Source organism: Aptenodytes patagonicus, chromosome 9 (genome assembly GCF_965638725.1).
Source record: "Aptenodytes patagonicus chromosome 9, bAptPat1.pri.cur, whole genome shotgun sequence".
In the NCBI taxonomy this organism is placed as follows: domain Eukaryota; kingdom Metazoa; phylum Chordata; class Aves; order Sphenisciformes; family Spheniscidae; genus Aptenodytes; species Aptenodytes patagonicus.
Genome location: NC_134957.1, coordinates 20,851,508 through 20,873,362, shown reverse-complemented (window position 1 = coordinate 20,873,362; position 21,855 = coordinate 20,851,508). Strand labels below are relative to the sequence as shown.

General features: G+C 40.0%; 1 protein-coding gene across 3 annotated transcripts in view; it reads left to right on the top strand.

Moving 5' to 3' along the window:
* Positions 1-21,855, top strand: part of AMMECR1 (AMMECR nuclear protein 1) — a 113,461-nt gene that overhangs the window by 45,876 nt on the left and 45,730 nt on the right. For 2 of the 3 annotated variants that reach the window (XM_076347388.1, XM_076347387.1), the window contains one exon: positions 21,013-21,123. The exons of the other annotated variant lie outside the window; for it this stretch is intronic. In XM_076347388.1, the coding sequence (XP_076203503.1) occupies positions 21,013-21,123 (111 nt within the window). The remainder of the gene's footprint in view (positions 1-21,012; positions 21,124-21,855) is intronic. 3 annotated transcript variants of the gene reach the window in all.

Here is a 21,855-nt window from a genome sequence, read left to right as displayed (position 1 = left end):
TTTGCGTATCTGTTCTTGGCAGTATTGCCAATTGGTTTGCCCTACATCCAATTCCCCAGTCATCAGAACAAAGCTTACAGGCTGGAGTATAAGGCTAAGCAAGGTTACGGGATTTTTTTTTCCCCTGCTGAGTTCATCTGTGTGTGTCACGGTGCTTTTAAGCACATAGTTGCAGACATTGCAATGTACAGCAAACATGTGCATCATGGTTTTAAGATGAAGTTTGCCAGGAGCCTGCAATATCAGAAGACTGAGGTACTCAATGACTTTTTTGCCTCGGTCTTCACCGGCAAATGCTCAAGCCACACCACCCAAGCCGCAGAAGGCAAAGGCGGGGACTGGGAGAATGAAGAGCTGCCCACTGTAGGAGAAGATCAGGTTTGAGACCATCTAAGGAAGCTGGAGGGGCACAAGTCCATGGGACCTGATGAGATCCATCCATGGGTCCTGAGGGAACTGACAGATGAAGTTGCTAAGCCACTATCCATCATATTTGAGAAGTCGTGGCAGTCCGGTGAAGTTCCCACTGACTGGAAAAGGGGAAACATAACCCCCATTTTAAAAATTTTAAAAAAGGAAGACCTGAGGAATTACAGGCCGGTCAGTCTCACCTCTGTGCCTGGGATGATCATGGAGCAGATCCTCCTGGAAGCTATGCTAAGGCACATGGAGGACAGGGAGGTGATTCGAGACAGCCAGCATGGCTTCACCAAAGGCAAGTCCTGCCTGACCAACCTTGTGGCTTTCTATGATGGAGTGACTACATCAGTGGACAAGGGAAGAGCTGCGGATGTCGTCTGTCTGGACTTCTGTAAGGCCTTTGACACGGTCCCCTACAACATCCTTCTCTCTAAATTGGAGAGGTATGGATTTGATGGGTGGACTGTTCGGTGGATGAGGAATTGGTTGGATGGTCGCATCCAGAGGGTAGTGGTCAATGGCTCAATGTCCAGGTGGAAATCAGTGATGAGTGGTGTCCCACAGGGGTCCGTACTGGGACCAGTACTGTTCAATATCTTAATGACACAGACGGTGGGATCGAGTACACCCTCAGCAAGTTTGCAGGTGACACCAAGCTGAGCGGTGCAGTCAACACGCTGGAGGGAAGGGATGCCATCCAGAGGGACCTGGACAAGCTCGAGAAGTGGGCCTCTGTGAACCTCGTGAGGTTCAACAAGGCCAAGTGCAAGGTCCTGCACCTGGGTCAGGGCAACCCCCAGTATCAATACAGGCTGGGGGATGACGGGATTGAGAGCAGCCCTGCCCAGAAGGACTCGGAGGTACTGGTGGATGAAAAGCTGGACATGAGCCAGCAATGTGCGCTCGCAGCCCAGAAGGCCAATCGTATCCTGGGCTGCATCCAAAGCAGCGTGGCCAGCAGGTCGAGGGAGGGGATTCTGCCCCTCTACTCTGCTCTGGTGAGACCCCCCCTGGAGTACTGCGTCCAGCTCTGGAGCCCTCAGCACAGGAAAGACACGGACCTGTTGGAGCAGGTCCAGAGGAGGGCCACGAAAATGATCAGGGGGATGGAACACCTCTCCTATGAAGGAAGACTGGGAGAGTTGGGGTTGTTCAGCCTGGAGAGGAGAAGACTTCAGGGAGACCTTATTGCAGCCTTGGACAGACTTTTTAGCAGGGCCTGTTGCGACAGGACAAGGGGGAATGGCTTTAAACTAAAGGGGGGTAGATTTAGACTAGATCTAAGGAAGAAATGTTTTACGCTGAGGCTGGTGAAGCACTGGACCAGGCTGCCCAGAGAGGTGGTGGATGCCCCATCCCTGGAAACATTCAAGGTCAGGTTGGACGGGGCTCTGAGCAAACCTGATCTAGTTGAAGATGTCCCTGCCCACAGCAAGGGGGGTTGGACTAGATGACCTTTAAAGGTCCCTTCCAACCCAAACTATTCTATGATTCTATGAATAAGTAGCAGAGGAATGTGCAGGCTGTCACAGAAAGTCTTGAGCCCCTTTTGGGTGGCTGAAGATTACACTTAGAAGTTTTTTCGTAAATAATCCTGATTGATCCCTTCCATAAGACTAGCCAGTGTTCAACCCAGATATTCAGTGGATCCAACAGCTCAGCCCCCAAATTCAGAGGGATATGTAAGCTGGCACCAGCTGGGGGGAAGAGTTGTGGTCTTGGCAGGATTTCCTTTTACAGAAGCTGTGCATACTCTTTCCAACAGACTGTGGTTGTCTGTGTGCACAGTGATTGGGTCTGTTGTTACTTTGCAGGGATGGAAATCATATTTGCTTTTCTGTAGTGCCAGTCCCTTTAGGGTCTTTTACGTGCACTGGAGTTACACTGGCAACCTGTTGCCCAGCAGTTCTTCAGTTTCAGGTTTGGAACTGTCCTGTAAATGCCTGGTCTAGGTGAACTACATCTAACTTGTCCGTTCAGCCTAATGCCTCCTCTGTACTTAATTCAAATTGACCTAGTCCCTCTGACCTATATACTATAAAGGTAGGTGTGAAAGTTTCCCCAGTTGCTTCACCAGTAAAGACTGGGAACAGCGTTCAGTGAGCTTCCCTGCATTGGTGCCGTCATCCTTGTATCCCTTTTTTACCTTGGTCTGCAAGAGATCTCACTGGTTTTTCTAGTTGGTTTCCTGGTTTTGATGTAGTTAAGTAACTTTGCAAGGTGCTACCCAAACATTTTTAGTTCTTTATTTACTGTTTACTTTTGACCTACTATGTGTTTTATAATCTCTTCTGATCTCATTAGGTAAGCTTTCTGTTTTTAAAAGCTGACCTCTCTCTGATGCCCTCCTTAACTTCCCTATTCAGTCATGCAGGGAGTAGGATTTTGTTGCTGGGGCTGAGGTATTCTTTTGACTGCTTTTGTTTTCTCTTCTAACTGTGGTGAATGTTTCACCTGGTCTTTTAATACAGAATTTTGTCTGCTTTTGGGGTTTTTTTGTGTGTGTGGGGGGTGGTTTTGCTTTTAACAGCCTCCAAGCTGTTGCAGTCTTTTTGCTGTTTGGATTGCTCCTTTTAGGGTTGTGTGTGTTTGGGTTGGTTGGTTTGTTTGGGTTTTTTTGTGTGGAATGGGTTGGGAGGATTACTAATTACTTCAGTTTTTTTTTACACTGTTCCCTTTCTTGAAATTCATTATCCATGTGCCAAATATTTTTATTGCCTGCTGTATTCAATTATGATGTTGAAATATAATTGCATTGCAGGCACAGTTACAGAGCAGCTTTCCTATTGATACCCTTTAACTAGGTCGTGTGTACCACTCAAAACCAAACAAAAAATGGCATCTTTTCATGTAGGTCCTAGCACTAATTTCCAAGGAAGCAGTCATTACTTGGAAAAAAAAAAATACTCTCTACGTGTCATTCTAATGAGGCACAGGGTCCAGTTTATATCAGGAGATTTCAGTTGCCCACTTATTACCTTTCCTAAATTTGCAACTTTATAATTTCCCTGAACTGGTAGTACAGTTGATGATACGTCTTTATTACTTGATTATGTGACTTCTACCATAAGAAGTTTATTGGGTTTCTCTTCTCCTGTAATACTTTACGCCATTAAATGTTTATATGTCCTTCACATACAGTGCCGTTTCCCACCTGCCTGTTGTTTGTCATTCCTGTTGGAATTGCTGAGTAAGCTGGTAGCTTCTCAGCGTTATACTGCATTGATTTGTCCTCCTTCCACCAAGTCTTGGAGATGCTTATTACTTCGAGGGTGTCGGGTGAGGCCAAGCATTTGGGCTTCCCACGTGTTACTTCTGAAATTTCTAGCAGTAGTGTAGAAGTGTTTGTAAGTTCCAAAACTCTTACTAGCATGCCAGTCTGGCTGACTCTGGCATGACTAATGTGCATGCCTAACAAGTTCTTCCTGTTCCCATCATGCCTTAATCCTCTCCCTCTGTATCATTGGCTTCCTATGTCAGCCTCCCTCTCAGGCCTCGCATGTGGAACTGGCAGCATTTCAGAAAATAACACCATGAAAATCCTGAACATGAGTGTTCTGCTCAATGACCTGAGCTTACTCTCCAGAGCATCCATCCTGTGTTTCCGTACACTACCGTTACTGGCATGGATCCTGTGGACTACTGTTTTCTTTGCTGAATCATCAAGTAGTCAATGTAGATGCCCTGTGAGGTTGCTACCTTTGCATCTGATGGGTGGTGTGCCAGCTGATCATCAGATGCCACAAATACAGCTAGCTGTTTGTCTAGTGAAGTCGTTCAATACCCCCGCCTGCTTTTTCCTAGTCTTTAAGTCTGTCTGCTACAAAGAGGATCCCTAGTTCAACAGGACTCAGTAGTATCAACTGGAGGGTGGATTGTTTCTAAGAGATTAGCTCTGACCCAACTTATGACCACATGAATGCTTGAGATGGCAAAAGACATGATGAAGCGTGGAACAGAAAACAAGTAGGCAACATGTGAGAGCGCCTTTTTCAGTGGCATTGCTAGTTATCGATTATAAAACGGCAGTGAAGTTCATACGAGGCAGTGTTTTGTGGTTTGTTTGGTTGGTTTTTTAAACTTTTTAGATTTGTTCCCTTGTAATGAAAGCATAACCCTAAACTTGTCAGTCTTCAAATACAGAAAGTGCATTTTTTGGAAGCAAAAGTACTGTATTGTAGACAGCATCTCTGTATCTGTGTGAACTTGTGTTTGATAAGAGACAGTGAAAGAACTGATGTCCCAAATGAAGATCCACTTAGCCTTGTATGTTGGCTCCCAGGGCTGGCCAATGGCAGATACCGCTGGAAGAATATAACAATAGGGGAAGTCTGTAAAGATGCTGCTGTATCTTCCAGTAATTTCCTATACTAGAGCTAGTGTCTTTGTGTTTATTGGTTTTCTAATTGTATGGCTAGTGGCAGCATGTAGTAACCAGTATACTTGCTCAGAAAATGGTGCTTTGTCTGTTATCTTGATGTCTGAGAGTAACTAAGGCATGTCTGCTGTGTACTAAAAATTGGGGCCTCAATTAGATACTCTATGTACTACTGCATCATTCTGTCACTAACTGCAGTTTATCCCTCTTCAAAGGGACCAGTGACTGGTCATCTGGCCTGTCGCTAACGTGCTTCTCTGTTGCCTAAATGCTAAGTGCTTTTCTTGTTCAAGGTTAGCGTGGTTATGTTTACATTATGAGTAGTTTTGTTCTGTCTTGTGCTTTGCTTAATCTGCTAAAGCAGCAATGTGTCTGAAAGCTCCTCTTCTTTTTCCAGCAATATAGGCTGGTCTAATAAAAGTAATTATCTATCTTTAAAAATTTTATTGCTGTTCCTTTTTGTTTAGGCTGTACTGCATGCATTTCTTCTTGTGGGGTGCAGATGTAAGCAGTCATCATCCTTGCCCCTTTTTCACTGCCCCTTTTGCCTCTTCCTCTCTTTTTGAGCTGATGTCCCTGCACATGCTCCTGCACAGTGAAACACAGCAGAGAAACAAGCTTGGTCTAAGTTAAACTGGCAAAAAGGAGAGAGATATATTTTTAACCAGATCAGTTCCCCAATCACACGTTTGTTCCAGAACAAGAAAGGAGGCTGTCTATCTGGGGATGGGAAGGTTGCGTGAGGCTGTTTTTAAGCAACAGCTCTGAACTTCACTGTTACTCAACCATCTATGCAGTCATTTGTGATTTAAGGGGTGGAAAGACATTGAGAGATCGTCTAGTTCTTCTGAAGGCGTGATATCTCTGTGTTTGTATACCTACGCTGACTGACAGATGTCCATCTGTCTTAAAAACATCCAGTCTCCATAGCAGACATTACTTTCAAGACCACTGAGAACTCCCTGATTTTGAATCATCTTTGTCAGTCTTAAAAGCACTCTTTGGTATGTCTTTTCTGTGACAAAAATATAAATTCCTTTTGGCTTTAATTCCAGCACTGTATTTAGTCTGCCTTTGAACCGTTGTGTCATTGGTTAAATTACATGGCTAAGTTCTATACAAATAGTGCAATCTAGAGTGCATTGATTTAATAGTAATTCGTGTGATCCAAAAGATTAATTTATTCCAGCTGTAGAGTTAGTGAAGTCTGAATTAGAGGGCAAATTCAAATTCTGCTGAGGCTTGTTTCTTAGCTTGTCTTGCAACATTATCGTGAGCTTCTTAAAAACCAGTACCAAAATAATTGAATGGTTATTAAATTGTCAAAGTTATGCATTTTAAAAATATTCAAGTATACTCTAATGTGTCTTGTTATTGTATAGTTCCTAGCGTTTCAAGTCTCTTGCAAGCTACTGTTTTGCAGTGGACCTTTAGAATATGTAGTTTAACGTGAAGAAGGATCAATGATTTTTAAAGGAATAGTTTTGAATGTTTGGCTGAATTGCAGTCTCTCCTGTTAGCTGATATCTTGACATACAAGTTTTGTAACATATTACTGCTATTAAAAAATCCTGTGTAGTTCCAGTTTTTTCTTAAGAAGAAACCTTTTCTTAGGTTTCTTTAAATATTTCTCATTCCTTTGAACTAAGTTCCACTTAAGCAGAAAACTCCTGTGTGTTAATTTCTCACAGGCTTGGCAAATTCTCAGTTATTGGCATAAATTTTTTGTTCAGCTGTTTATGTTGTGCCCCTAGGTGCTTATGTCTCAGCATGCATTGTGCATTTGGCAACTAAAAAAAGCATTTTAATGGTCCAAATGGATGCCTTTATGACTGTATGTCTAGTGTCTTGTATGTGTAAAGTGTGTAAATTTAATTAACAAAGTTATTTTCCAGAACAAATTGCATACATTTCTGCCTGCTTCTACTCATTCATCTAATATTTTGAAAGAACAACATGTCTCACAGTTAGCTGAAATTCATTAAAACATAAGTTATGATTCATCTGTAGCAGGAGAATCCCAGTTATAGCTCTAATAAAATTTTGTGTGACCTTTTAATATCTACAACTCCTGGTTTTCACTGATGTCTTGACTAACTGCTTCAGGTCATATTTTAGCAGAACAAAAAAAAAAATTATGAAAACCCAGCATCCCCGTTGCTAATGGTCACTGGCAGTTTGGGTAAAACTGTCAAGTAATTGGAAGGAAAAATTCAGTATCCTCATTGGCAATGAGAACAGACTTTCTTTTAAGGTAGTATGTGTAGACGCTAAAGGTAGGAGTTGTGTGTTAAGCTGCTGTCTGAAATCTATGCAAAACAATATTCTCTGGCTCTTGGTTTGTAGTTAATATGCATGGAATTTCTTGCTCTCTTGGAAGAATGGAAATGGTGCTGTGGTACTAAACTTCCAGACTTTTAGTGCCTAGAGAATGCTTTTTCTCAATCAACTTTCAAAACTAATTTTATGCCTGAATCGTCCTGCTAGTGATAGAAGGGGAAACATTATACTAGTGCCTCAAAACTAGTGTTTGCTGCATTCTTGCTAGTGACTTCTAAGGAAAGAAAGAATCTAGGAGCTGGAGCTGTTCTTGTCTGATCTCTTTAGCATTGTCTTCACTATTTTTTACAGGGTAGCAGTTCTGGGGACCTTATGCAGCTTTCTAAAACATTTTGCATGTGGTGTTCTTAAAACATTTGGTTTTGGATATGTTTTACTTCATGGAATTTTAGGAAAGGGTTCTTCTGAATCTTTTTGAAGTATTAATTGCAAAAAAAATGGCTATTTGAAGGAAAACGCTTTCACTGGAAGTATTTTGTCTCAATTCCAGTTTGTAAGTAGGATGATCATGAACTGTACATGAGATCTTTGGTGGTACTGAAATTGTTTCAACTTCGACTTGCAAAGCTTCCAATGACATCTTTTTAGGGTGACTGTGTTGCATCCTTCAAAATGTTATTCTTTGACATTAGCATCTCTAATTCAGGACTACTTGCTGCTCCTGGAGAGGAGACTGCATAGCGTTGCTGGGGGAGGATAAGTAGTGGCAGTCCTTTTAAGTGCTTGTTAATTTGAACATTTGTTAATCTGACTACACTTGGAACATGGAGTACATGGGTTTTGAGGTCATTTTTAGATATGGGAGCAGCATGTGGTTTTTAAGTTGCTCACTTTCTTTGAAAATTGGGTGGGGAGGTGACTTTGGCTGGGACCTATCCAGTTCAAAACACTTACAATGTAGCCAGATGCAAACTATTTATTGGATCAAATGCAGTATTTTCCTGGTTTTTCTGTCTGCTGCTACAAAAGCGAACATAAAATCATTTAATGTCTTCTGGGGTATGAGAAGGGTAGGAATAGCCAGGGAGAAAATGCCAGCTTTGCTTTAATAGTTTTTGTGAATAGTTTTTGTTAACAGTCCAATAGTTTCAGTGTATAATCTGAAGGTAGTTTGAGTTGATGAAAAGAAGTATAACGTATGACTAATAATAAAGGTATTGGGGAAACAAAATTATATTTCTTAGAAATACTTAAATATGCCCCATAGAAAGTCATAATCAGGTGACTGCAGACTCTGAAGTAATAACGTTAATAATTTGTAATGACACTGAATTGATTTAACAACTTCATAAAGTCTGATTTTTCTGCCCTGGTTCATAATTGTGCGATTGGGGAAAAACAATTTGCTTAAGTAGGTCAGAGCATAAATGTGAACAGTTTTATAATGTAAATATACATATTGTTATATAATTTTATTAAATGTTACAGATTATGGTGTCTTAATAACGTAGAATACATTGGCATTTGTTCTTGGTTGCTTTTGACATTAGAGCAAAAGTTTATCTGGAGGCACAGTCCTTACTCTGGATATGTTTAATAAGCATGTGTACCTTCTTGAAAGATTAAGCATTGTTTTGATAAGAGGAGTTAAGTCTTCGTGTTTGCATTCCAAAATTCAAAATCCACTTTCTCATAACATTTTACTGAGTTTTTTGGGAACGTGCTGAATGCTTCCGAGGTTTTAATCAAAATGAGGGTTCCAGAATTTATGAAAGCAAATAACCCGTTTAGGGAGAAAGGCCTCAACCCTAACTGACTTGTAATGGGCATGTGGAATGCAGTAACTTACTACTACTTTTCTTCTCCCCCCTTTTCAAAAGCTGGTCACAAAGGGAGGTAGATTAAGTATGAAAAAGATGGAGGGAGGACAGAAATGGAAAAGGAGATGGAAGGGGAGGGGGAAGGGAAACAAAGGTTAAAAATACATGAAATACAGAAATGAGCACAATGGGCAGAAGAATGAATTTTGAAGCGTAACGAGTTCAGAGTCTGATGGAGGCAGGAGTACGCACTTAAGCTGTCAGTTCCCAAATAAACAACTAGTTTTTAAATTTGTACGTACTGATGGTATTTGGCATTCAGGATATGTGAGTGCCCTACTACTTCCCATAAGGAGCTGCGTAGAGAAGGGATTCTGTGGCTTCTCCATCCCTGCCATTCTGATGCTGGGCTGCCGAGAAGGCTAGAATCCCATGGGTTGGAGGGCTCCCTGGCTTGGCGAGAGATGGGAGCTGGCAAGTCCAAGCTCACACCTGCTTTTCATCACCTTTACCTTGGGCAGTATCAACAGTGGCTGCTACTGTTGTGTTTCTGCAGTGTTCATTGAATAAATTGTGATTTTTGGTAATTTATTCCCATTCTATAATACCTTGTCACATCTCAAATTGTGTGAGGCTGGTAATGCTGATCAGAGGGGTGTTATGTGGTTATGGCTTTGTTACAAAACAGTGTATGGTTCAGCATTTCCTGATCTAGTGCTTAATAAGAGCCAGAATCAACTGGGCTAAGTGCAGAGCCAACCTATCTGCTTTCACATGTATGGCGCTGTACTGCTCAGATAAGCATGCTCGACTCGAAGTAGCTGAGGGATGTCTGTCTTCAAGCTCCATTGCTCCCTCTAGACCTGTGCTGAGAGACTTGTAGGCACCTTTAATGGAAAGAATATGTATAAAACAATAAGCCTTTTAAAAAAAGCAAGGCTGATTGATTATTGTCTTTTGTGATTTTTGGTGTTGAAATAGAGAGATTTGGTTGGTTGGTTTTGAGGAGCGTGTTCCTATGTTTACCTTGCTGGTCAGGACTTGGATAGGATTAGCAGAAGTTTACAAGATAGAAGGCTAAACCGACAAGTCAGAGGTAAATATGGAAGAGCAGGGGATCATGGTGTGCGTGATCACAGAAAGTACTGTGATAATACCCTGGTGAGGAGCCTCGGCATCACAATTGCTGTGTTTTAAAGAGGATGTAACCCCTCGTCCCATTCTGGTAGTTCCTTTTTATGTCATTAGTTTTTATTATTTAAGACTAGCAGGCTCGTTCTACTCGGCATTCAGAGGAAGATGAAAAAACTCTTCTCTTTCCCCACTGGTCCTTCACTTCCACAGTCTTCTGGAGGAGCTATAAATTTTCCATTTTACTTCTTGCTTTTTTCCTTCCTCATGTCTACTCTCAAATCATGTCCTCCCTTCCCTCTTGTGTGGGTGACAGCTTCATGCCACTGTTCTTCATCATTGCAATGAGTATTTTAACTTTGAAATGACTAATGATTTCCCTGTTGCATGCATGATTCTGACAAGAAATAGTAAACATTAAGGCTGTGTTAACACTGCTGTTGCTAAGATCAGCGGCCAAGATGCTGGAATAACCTTGTGTCATGGCATTGGCTAATACTTGGGTCATACTTGGAAAGCTGTCTCCGCAGCTGTATGGGCTAGAAATATTTTTAAGGTTTGGGGTTTTTTTGTTTGTTTGCTTTGTTTTTAAATTAAAAAAACTTAATTAAAAAATACAGCCATGTCTATACCCTTCCTGGCCTAACTGCATAGGATCTGTGTTGGATCCTCACTTAAACTTGATTTTAATGTCTTGGAAAAACAAATGGCTTTAGTGGCTGAAGTACAACCCTAGGGATTGATGTTCTGAAGATACTCAATTCTAGGTAACTTTATTTCACTTAATGATTTAGCAGCTATCCAGATGTATAAACCTGATATCTAGTGATTGAGATATAAAACTGCTTGATGATCTTGGGTTTGTGGTGGACAAGAACTGCAGTCGGAACATGGAAGCATTGTAATTTGAAGCAGTACGAGCTGATTAACTGGTATGTCCTGTTGGTTAGTGTATGCATACTCAGCTGTGTGTCTGTGCAGACACCATGACAAATTAGTCCCTCATACAAACTCAATTTATACCCAGTTGAGGTTGTCATTATGGCAATTTGGGGAAGAAACATTCAATCTTAAAGGAAAATTCAAGTGTCTCACCCTAAAACAAGATACATAGACTTAGACATGCATCAGTAACTCTGAGCAACGGAGCGAGTAATTAGATAACCTGTGTGGAAGGTGCCATCCTGAGGAATTTCCAGGTGCCCTGTGACCTGTGGTGCTGCAGCCTAAGTGCTCTGACATTGCCACCCGTACCGCCCTGAGGAGTATCTCTATGGAGGATGTTACGATTTTGAAGGTTGTTTCTTGAAAGTGCAGTTACGTCGTGCTGCACGTCCTTACGTTCGGTTTCAAACACGCTTGTGGGCTGGCAACATTAAAAACTGTCTTGAGTATAGAGGTGGGTGAAAACGGTTTTGTCCTGAGCCGTGAGTCTCTGCTTGTGTGGAATGTAACTTTTACTGTCAATTTTGTTTCTCTGAGGAACTGTAAATATTCAGATCTTTTTTTAGCAGTGCTAAATAAGCCTACATAAGCAACTTGTGTGATTTCTGAGTAGTTCTGGATTTTGTTACATGTAAATATTTATTTTAGCAAAGTGAACAGCAAATTTAGGAACATATGTCATAGAAACTCAATTTGTTTCATGAAGTTGATGGACTGATTGTCTTGGGAGAGTTGGAGGGAGAAGGTGCAAAAGAAGGACTTTGTAAATAGAGAATAGAGTCTGACTGAGTGTCCAATCTGAGCATACCTAAGAGTCATCGTCTCTCCCTTGTAAATTGTTACTTTTACCTTCTCTTTTCTGGAATGCTGCCCATGTTGCCTCAGCTCGTCTAATACAGTACACAAGAACAGCAGCACTGGTCCTGCAGCCGAATGAACAGCCACATCATCTGGCTGTATTTGTGAATTTATGTCCATTTTTTAAAAATTAATTTTAATATATTGAATGCAATCTTAATTAAGTTGTTGTAGGTTCACTTTAGAAAATGACCTACCAGTAAGCAGTCCTCTTATTTTTAACCCTGATTATGCTGTTGTTTAAACTAGATTTTCTTAAAATAGTAGCTGCTTTCTGAGCTTCCTTAAGATTAGCTGCTTAGCTAAGCAGAACTTGCTAACAAATTGACGCCTAGCAGCTCAGGTTTTGATTGTGAGGCTGATCTCTCTAGGGCATGTAATGATTTCAGGAAAACCACCAAATATACTAAGTCTCTTACATGGGTAGATAAAGAAATCTCTAAATGCTTGTTTCTGAAATACAGTAGTTGGAAGAGTTGCTCATTTGATCATTTAGTCCTGAGAATGACTGAAAGAATATGCTGTGTCCTCAGAAGTATTTAATAACTTTTTCAGTAATTATATAGTATTTTAAATAAAAAAATTGCAGATCTTGCTTCCAGCTTCTGAAGCCAGTAGATTGTGGTGATTGTCTTCTGATCATTATGTATTGGCAGTAATGAACCTTCTTCATTGACTAAATGTGTTGAAGGAGTAATGTAATATAGACTGTTTTTAAGAATCTCAGCATATCTCCCACAAGGAAGAAGAATGTTATCGCAGAATAAATTTCCTGTTCAGGGAAATCTATGGGTTTTTTTGACATGCTCCAGTCTTTATGATTTTTGCTAGATGAAGTCATTATCCTAGTAAGTTGGGGGGGTTTGTGTATATGTGTATAATTGGACACAGGCAGGGTAATGGATTTCAAACACTTTACTCAATAGCTAATTCTTTTTCTGATTGTGTAAAAGTAGTCAAGCAAGTAGTGCTTTTTTAACTCATGTCAAAATATGTGTTAAGTAGCACTGTAGTGGAAAAAATAGCTTTTTGTTTGCATCTAGGCTAACTAGGCTGAAGGAGAAACTAAAGTCTTTAAGGTGAGCTAATTCTAGAAAAAAAGTGGTATTTACCCTTCCCCCAAAAGGCCCTTTATATTGGCTTTCAGAATAGGAAAAATATCATCCATGGGCTTCAGTAAATTTTCACCTCAGAGCCCACTTTGAACTTGTAGATAAGTTGCTGAAGAAACTGGCTTCTATTCTTGATTCAGAAAGTGCTTACACACTCAAGTAAATGTTGAATGGCACTTGAACCTCACTGAAGCTACTCAATCTTACATTTTTTTTGAAGCAATAAATAAATTAATGTTTTCTGATCTTTAGAATATGGTTCATGTTACATATCTCTTTTTCTTCACTCACTTCTGTAATACTGCTACATAGAAGGAAACATACAGAAGGGTAAGATGAATGTGTTTTTTCTCAGATGGTATTTTCCGATCCTGGAGGTTTGTAATGACAATTGTCTCCCCACAATTTAACAGATAGTTTTGTGTGTGAATTGTCCCTTTGTTCTTTTACATTGCATCATACAAAATCAGAAAACAAGTCTGCAGTAAACATCAGGAGGCCATTTGGTCTCGTCTCTTGTTAAAGGGCAGAATCAAATATACTTACAGTATTCCTGACACTGGTCTGGTTTTGGAGGCCTTTGAGGATGCACTGATATACGTCCTCCCAGGCAGTCCCAGCATTCATGTTTCTTACCATTAGGTTTTTTTAAACTGAACATTTTACAGTTTGGGTTTCTTAGCATCTCTTCTGTTGCCAGATGTTCCCCTAAGTCTCTGAGTTAAGTGGCTGGCCAACCATTTCCTTGTCTTTCTCTTTCTTCTCATAAATGATAGTTGTTTTTCCTTTATACTCATCAATATTCATATATCATGTTGCAAATCGATTGTCTTCATTGTGCCTCTTTTTCTTGTGCTTTGCTGTTTTTCTGTCTGTCTTTTCAATAACCCCATTTATTTCCAATTTCTCCAAGTGGATCTATTATTGTGATTGTTGGTCTTTTTTGCACTTGTGCCCATTTCCTTCGAGGAAATTTCCTTTCCTGTTAGGAGCTACTGACTTTTTCTTCCTTTTCTTGCTTCTCTTGTCTTCCAGAAAATCTTATGTATTAACTGTCTACATTTATCATATTCTGTCTTTATAAATTTGGGGGGGGTGTTGCTGTTCTCCCTTATTCCCCTTTAGAGGTTCATAAACTCTTGTCTTGACTTTCTTGTGTCTTACAAGATTTTTTCCAGAATATATCTGGTAAGCTAAAATGTCCTCGCACCATGTTGTGTGCTTGTAGGACTGTTGCGGAAAGGCACTCAACAGATTTTGTTGTTGGCCAGCTCCATAATACCATCCATCAGGTTTCCCCTTTCATCACAAACTAGATACTTTCAACATATCTGTCCCCCTCCTGTGCCTCGGAGCGTATGTACAGATGCCCTTGGTAAAGCTATCGGTGTACATGTTCCCGCCTCCTTCATTACTAAGTTGTATTCTCTTATATTAAGTAATGTGAATTAGTTCACTGGATTGTGACATTTGGAAATGCCACAGCCTGGAGTATAACAAGGTTTAGAGTGCATCAGTTGCTGCTTTCTGTGATTCTGAATAAGGCTGGCATTGCTTGTGCAAGGGATCACGGCATACTGTTCTAATGATAAACTTTAATTTCTCTTTCTCCAGATGCTTCTAGTTTGAAACAGTATTATGTGAGGGTTTAGCATTTGAAGGTGTAGCGTGATCCCTAGTAAGATAGAGTAAGCTTTATGTTAAAAAATATAAATGTTAGAATTTCTAGAATTCAGGAACAATAGCTTGTTCACTTGTGTAAAACAAAAAGGAAAACACTGCCATTGCAACTTTGCTTGTTCAGAGTACTTTCTGGGTGTGTTGTAACTTGGAACTCCTTGGAGCTGAAGTGAACGCACTCTGGTCTTACGAAGGGATGAGTGTGCTGACTTTTCAAAGTGTCTGATCCTACAGCCCTGGGTGTCAAGTAACATTAGGGCTATAGAGACTTTCTTCCCTTCTCTGGTTATAAAAGATGGTAGGTTAAATGACTATAATTAAAATGTCTGTCTAAATATCATTTTACCTCTCAGTTCATCAAGTTTAATCCTTGTCACTTCAAAGTCCTGCAAGTTTTTTTACTACTTGGAAGTCTTCAAGTGAAACCAAAAAAAGTTCTCTCTCATCTTTTATAAAAGTAGAGGAATATTCTTGATCTGTTACCCTTCCTTTCCGCTATTCTTCCCACCTTCCTCCCCTTTCTTTTCCTCCCTACCTGTAACAAGGAAGAGAAACTTTTCATAGTGCTTCTGATGGTACCAGCAATAGACCAACGTATTCACACTTACTGCCTTTTCCCCCACACCCCAACTTAAAGCATCCCTTCACTTTTTTTATTAAATGTTCTTGGTAAATAAAAGGCAACTTGTATCCAGTGCTGCCTTATATTAAAAGAGGATACTTTTAACAGTGCTTTCTACATGATGTCAGCATAAGTTAGTGGCATGCTGACTCTTACTGTGATAGCTGACTGATTACTAGAATAGCTGGCACACTTTTGCTTTCAGTCTAAATATTTTCAGTAACATATAGCAAGCAGGTCAATAATTGGTTTAGGTGATTTTGATTGTAAGACATTAATAAGAAATACGCTTAGGGCACTGGTAAGCATGGTGTATAAGAGACTATTTTGATACTTTCTTTTGATGTTTATATAGGTTTGTACCTTGTGACCTTCATATGAAGTGCTCCAATTCTCCAGGAGTTGTAACAGACTAATGGTCAAGTAAAGTACAGGGCTGTCCTACTATTTTCATTAATGAAAATAATGTAGTAGTAGCTGCAGTGACACATGGGGCAGCACTCTGATCGGGTGACCCATGCTCCTGTGCTTCAGCCACACATTTTCTGGCTAGCCTTTAAGGTCAGTGTTTAGAGTGTTGGATACGTGCATATATTTCAGTAGTCTGTCAAGGAGACAGACTATGTATGTTTGCCTCTTTTGATGACAGCAATTGTATATAAGGAAGCAATATTAGTTTAAACTTACTGTGTTGCAACTGTCTCTTTAATTCAGTTTTTCAACTGAAAATAGGGAAAAACAATATACATATGATCAGCTGGTTTTCATGGAGTAGTGCCTGACAACCTCTATAGCAAATAACCTAAACAGTTGCCTGTTGTTTAGATTAGAGCTGGGGAAGACTTTTCAATAAATAGTAAATTAGGCAATGGCAGGATGGAAAGTTTATAGTCTTCAGATTGCTTGGGAATTTGCTGTAGCACCTGTAAATAGTTTTAGATGGAAATATTTTTTCAGTGTGTAGCTCAAACAAACAAACAAACAAACAAAAAAATCACAAAATACAGACCCTTATGAAAGAAGAAGATATTTACAGGTGCTTCTAAGGGTCTGGATTTGGTCCCTTCTGCTTCTGTACAGTTTGAAACATCTTCCACCAACTTGCAGCTACTGAGTATTCGGGGTGCTTTGTATCACTCCTGCTGTTAACACCGTCAGCAGGGTGTGTCATAGGTTCCTGACACCACGATGAGAAGCTGGATAACCCATCACACAAGCAAATTTCCGAGTCTCTTGGTTCAATAGGGCTCAATCCCAAGCTCGGAGCTGTTTTGCTTTTTAATAAGATGCTTCACCCTAAATTGCGTAAAAGAACTACTTGAAGCTGATTGTTAGAGCCCTCCCAGGGAAGTGCAGCATCTGGTTTGGTGGATGTTCTTTAAAAAACAAACAAACAACACCCTCCCCAGCTTTCATACTAGATCAAGAGGGAACCAGAGTCAGAAAGATGAGCACACTCCACCCCAATATGCTCTCCCACTCTTGTGGGATACATGGGTTCAAACTTCTTTAGGCAAAAATAGGACTCAGATCTCCAGCATGCGATGCATATCCTTGCTGTATGTCATTGGATAAACGGGACTCCTAGCATCACATCTGCTGCCTCTTCTGCTTTTTACTGAAGATTTTCTCTTCTGTTTTCTTTCAAGTGCCTGGAGGTGCAAACTTTCATCTTAGGTCTAACAATGTGTTGCTCAAAAACCCCTCCTTTTTATTCTAAGAAAAACAGATAACAGATGAAAATAAGGATTTTTTTCAAGTTGAAAATGTACGTATTTACTTAGCTGTTCTTGACATCGATACCTGTGGAATTCAGCACTTAGCCTCAGATCTCAGATTTGCAGTTAGGTTAGATGGCAAGTCTGTTTGTGGGTTATTGGCTTTAAAACACAAGAAAAGCATTGCAGGCTTGGAGAAAATAGGCAAGTAGCTGGAACCAAGGATGCCAATAAAAAGCAAAAGAACATCACTAGAAAGAAACAAATTCTTTTCTCTGTATAGCTTGTCTAGGTTCTGTGAGCAGGTTTTCTATTGTCTTTGTTTAGCGTAAGACTAGAAATGCTCTGTCAAGTTTTGAATCGCAGACTCGGACTTTATATTAGGCTGTGAGAATTAATCCCAAAATGTAGCAGTCAGTGTTTCTAGTTCAGAGATGGAAGCATTAATGCAGGTGTGAGACCCTCCTCTGTAATTCTGCATACAGTTCTGGACACTGATGTTCAAGAAGGCGAATTTAAACTGGAAAAAGGTGTAGAGAAGAGCGATGGTCAGAATGGAAAGATCCCCTTTGAGAGGAAACTGAATGAACACAATGATTTAGCTCAGCAAAGTGAAGTCTGAAGAGGCATACAAATTCTTTCTATAAATACTTTGGGGAATAATAACCGGGAAGGGAAAAGAACTATTTAAACTAAAGGACAATGTTGGCACAAGAATAGCTGGGTACAAGCTCACTGGGAAAACATTTTGGCAGGAAATCGGAATGTTTCCAGAGGTTCTGAACTTCAGTGAGGTTTTGTGGCAACCTTCTAATTTTTCATTTTGGGGGTTTTGTCCCCATTATTTCTAGTAATTTTTAAGATGGAGAATGTGTATCATTTATGAACAGAATTATATAATATAATTATTCCTTATGATAGCAGGAACCCTGAAGGTCCCTTTCAGCCTTATTTCTTGAATCTTAAGAGTTAGAATCCTCTTGGGTCACTGTGCTGTGAACCTTTGGTCCGTATTGCACCTCGAAGACATCTGTGATGGTAATTAAGAAAAGTAATTCTGTTCGGTAGGCTTCTATCTCCTGTGTAGACATGCTGATACCTTTAGTGGCTCCTACTAACAGGGAGGCAAGTGTGGGGGAATACAGAAGTTGAAAGGTTGGAAAAACATATTTAGTCAGATTTTGTGATGTATGGTTACCAGTGGTAGTTCATTTACCTAAAGGCTAGAGGTTTAAATTTAGTCCGAATGTTATGTTTATATCACTACTACCACTAGTACAAAAATATATGTATGTAACCTTTACTTTTTCTGTTGGTACTCACTGCCAAGGACCTTCAAAGCATATGCAAATGTTTCAGTAATCTATTTGACATTCAGTGATGGTCTCTGGATGTTTTCTTCTATTGTCCTTTTAAAGCAGCAGTAATGATGCATCCTAGAAGGAATTCCCTTTTGACAAGAAAGTAAATGTGTATATGTTTCCCTGAATTGTAGCCCTCCACTAAGTGTATTACAGCTAATAAATCTCATAATCCAAAGATAAAGGTCAAGAGAATAATCCTAAAGTCCAATTTGAATCTTACTCAGGCTTGCTTCTGTGCAAGGGGAGAGAGTGTCTTCAGTGCCATTGCGATCTAATAATTTTGTTGATACTATTTAGGGGATCTGGGATACCTTTCTTCAAAATGCTAGTAAAATGCCACTTGTTGATGTGAATGGAGAACAGTGTAATAACCTGCGTTCTACTAAATGTCAGGTAATAGTCCCTTCTGGCTTTATGCTCTTCAGTTTCTATCAAACAAACAAAAAAAAAAAAGTGGGGGAGAAGGGGGCAAAAAGAAATAAAAGGAAATCTAAAAGAAAGTTATGACTTCAGCTTCCTCTTCTATTCATCATCACTGAGAGAAGGGAACTTGTCCAGTTTAATCCAATAAGGAGGAAGTTGCTCTACCAGCAGGCGATAACAACAGGTTTTGGAAAGTTATGAGAGGACTGGGTGCTGCTGCATTGGTGCTGTAGAGACGGAGAGGCATATCCTTTTCTGCCGTCACATGATGAATGTCTTGTGCCACACCAGATAAAGCGAATGGGCTGGAAGGAGAAAAGGAATATGGGCTATTCCTTGAGAGTCCAAAACCACACACGTACCTACGTATATAGCCCCAGTACAGTTACACCGTGCAGTGATTCATGCAGTTCTGCAGTGACTGATCTGCTCATATAATAAAGCTCTTCGCCTTAGTATATTTTAAGAATCTCAGCATAGCTAGAAAGGGAGGTTCTGTTTCACAAAATACAGAGAAACTTGCAGATTATACTTTTACTGATCCTTCAGATAAGGAGTCAGACGCGACGTAGTTATCAAAGGTTGTCTTGCAGTGCAGCGTTGTTAATCTTACAGTGCATTGTTGCAAATCTGCTCGTTATTTGCAGCTGATAGCAGTAACAGAAGAAGATTCTTATTTTTTGATGCAGCCAACTTGACTTTTTGTGAATTTTTGACTGTATCTGTGCTTCTGGATCTGCTCCCCTCCTTAAAGGCACATGTGGTAATTATGTTTGCTTTGTAATCTCCTGCTTCTCAGATGCTAGCCTGAGGTAGGTTACCTCATGTTAGACTTCTTGATCTTCATAGCAATGTCCTATAGTAAGGACACTGCGTAGGAAACAGCTATAAAGGAAAACAAGACGAATTGGGCATGATGGTTTGTACATGTGTATAACGCTGAAGAGCAGTGCCTGATCAAATAGCTTTGGAGAGAAATGGGTTGTGCATCCTTCAGCGTGTGTGCGGTGGTTGCAGGTGCTCTAAATGTCAGAGATGCACCTTGCTTCTGTCAGCTTTAGTGCAGCGTGGCTGTGGTCTTTGTATCAAGAATGATAGATATTTATGCCTGAATGGCCTATGACTTTCCACAAAAATTAACACCAGATTTACTTCAGGATTTAAGGGGGAGGTGCTTCGCAGTTGCGGGGGTTGCTTGTTCTGCAGAAATGTGAACCTATTTGTGTATCAAGAGTACTCTGTGTCAAGTTAGTTAACTGAAATGCCTTTTTTAAAATTACTATTTTTTTTTAAGCCTAACAGTAAGGGAAAATGCACTCTTCTTTGTGTAATCCACTTTGACTTGTCTCCTTTCTGGAAAAAGAATAAATTTTATATGCTTTTCTTCTCTATATGTCCCTATTCATCTCAGGGTTAGAAATCTTTGTTGGAGTTAAGAGGACTGGGTATCCAGGAGCCATGTGCACTCCCTTGAGAAATTCAAGTCTGTGTAGTTTTCTGTTGCTTGCATATTGATGCAATCCTCTGGAACTGCAAGGAAAACTTTGGTCCCAAAAAGTTGTATGGTTTGTCTCTTTCTTGTTAAATTAGTGTATAGTTTTGTACAAAAAGTCTTTTGATAGTAGAAGTATTTATTTGTAACTGTCACACTGATATAATTGAGACATGTTCAACTTACTATACTAGAGATTTTGCTCCACTCGTGGTCATTTTTGAGATTCTTAAATACTAACTTGGGATTCACGGCGAAAATATCCTTTCCTCAGGCAGTTCTTTAAGTTTGGAGGGTGTTCCTAAATTTTCTTGTCTTCCAAAGATTTCTGGTAGCTTCTTGCCAGCAGTGTTAAGGACCAAAGTATTTGTGTTCTGGTGGAGGGGTGGCTAGTGTGACAGGGGTATTTTTCCCTTCTGTAAAGGGTTCCTTATGTACAGATGTCTAAGGCGAGGCTTTTCCCATTCACAGGAGAAGGCTAATGGGTAACAGTGAGGGACACTGGGCGCATCATACCTGTTACCAAGCAGTTTCATTCTGTCCATTAAATATTCCAGTGATTGTTTTCTATTATATCACATGAGCAACGTTTCTAGAACAGTCAAAAGAATTGCAAAGGACATTTCTAAATACTATGGCCTGCTCAGATACAGTTATTTTAGAGATTTGGTCCCCCATTGCCCGAAATGGAAGGGCGCTGTTGCTGAAATTTCACACTGACTGTCAATATTGCTTCTGTGATCATGTGTTTTTTTCTTCCCTAAAACAGCCCACTGTTTGTAACGTGGAAGATTGGTCGAGATAAACGATTGCGTGGATGCATAGGTACTTTTTCTGCCATGAACCTGCATTCAGGACTCAGGGAGTACACACTTACTAGGTAAGATTTTGTTTTCTGTAGCCTTGACTTACGTGTTTAAATAGTCTACTGAGGAGGTGACAGGTGTGCTTTGGTTTGTTTTGGGTTTTTTTGGCTGTGTCACTGTACTGATCAATGAAAACTTGTATCTCCTTTTGATGCTAAGCGTATTGCCTGGTTATTTGACTACTGGTGTCATGAGGCTATGGTTTCAGTTAAAAACAGTAACTTGAGCTTTTTTTTTTTTTAATTGGTCTCAAACTACTCTCTGGTAGCTTATTGTAACTGACTATTACAGTATATTTTTTCCAGTGTTCAGACAAATTTTAATCTTAATAGTTAATGTCAGGGCAGAAGACCAGAAAGTCAGATTTGGGGATTATCCTATTCACACTTCTAAAACAGCAGGTATTCTCACCTCTTCTCCATCAGGTGCTTCCAATCAGCTGCAGTTAATTTAATGCTACAAATTTCCATTACATGTTACTCTTCAGATACATCCCAGCCCCTGAGTGGGAAGCTTCTGGATGAGGGAGGTAAGTGATGATGATCCTTCAACTCCCTGGCAGCATAATCCTTCATTTTTTTGATCTACACCTAAATTCATTCACCTTAATATTGTTCCATTTTCTTTGCATAGAGTGAAAACTAATAAGTTTATCACTAGAGCTAGTAGCAAGCTTTCTACTTGTTTTTTCTAAGAGTTTTCTTAAGTTTATTTTCTAAAGAATCAATGGAATTTTGTTCCGTTCA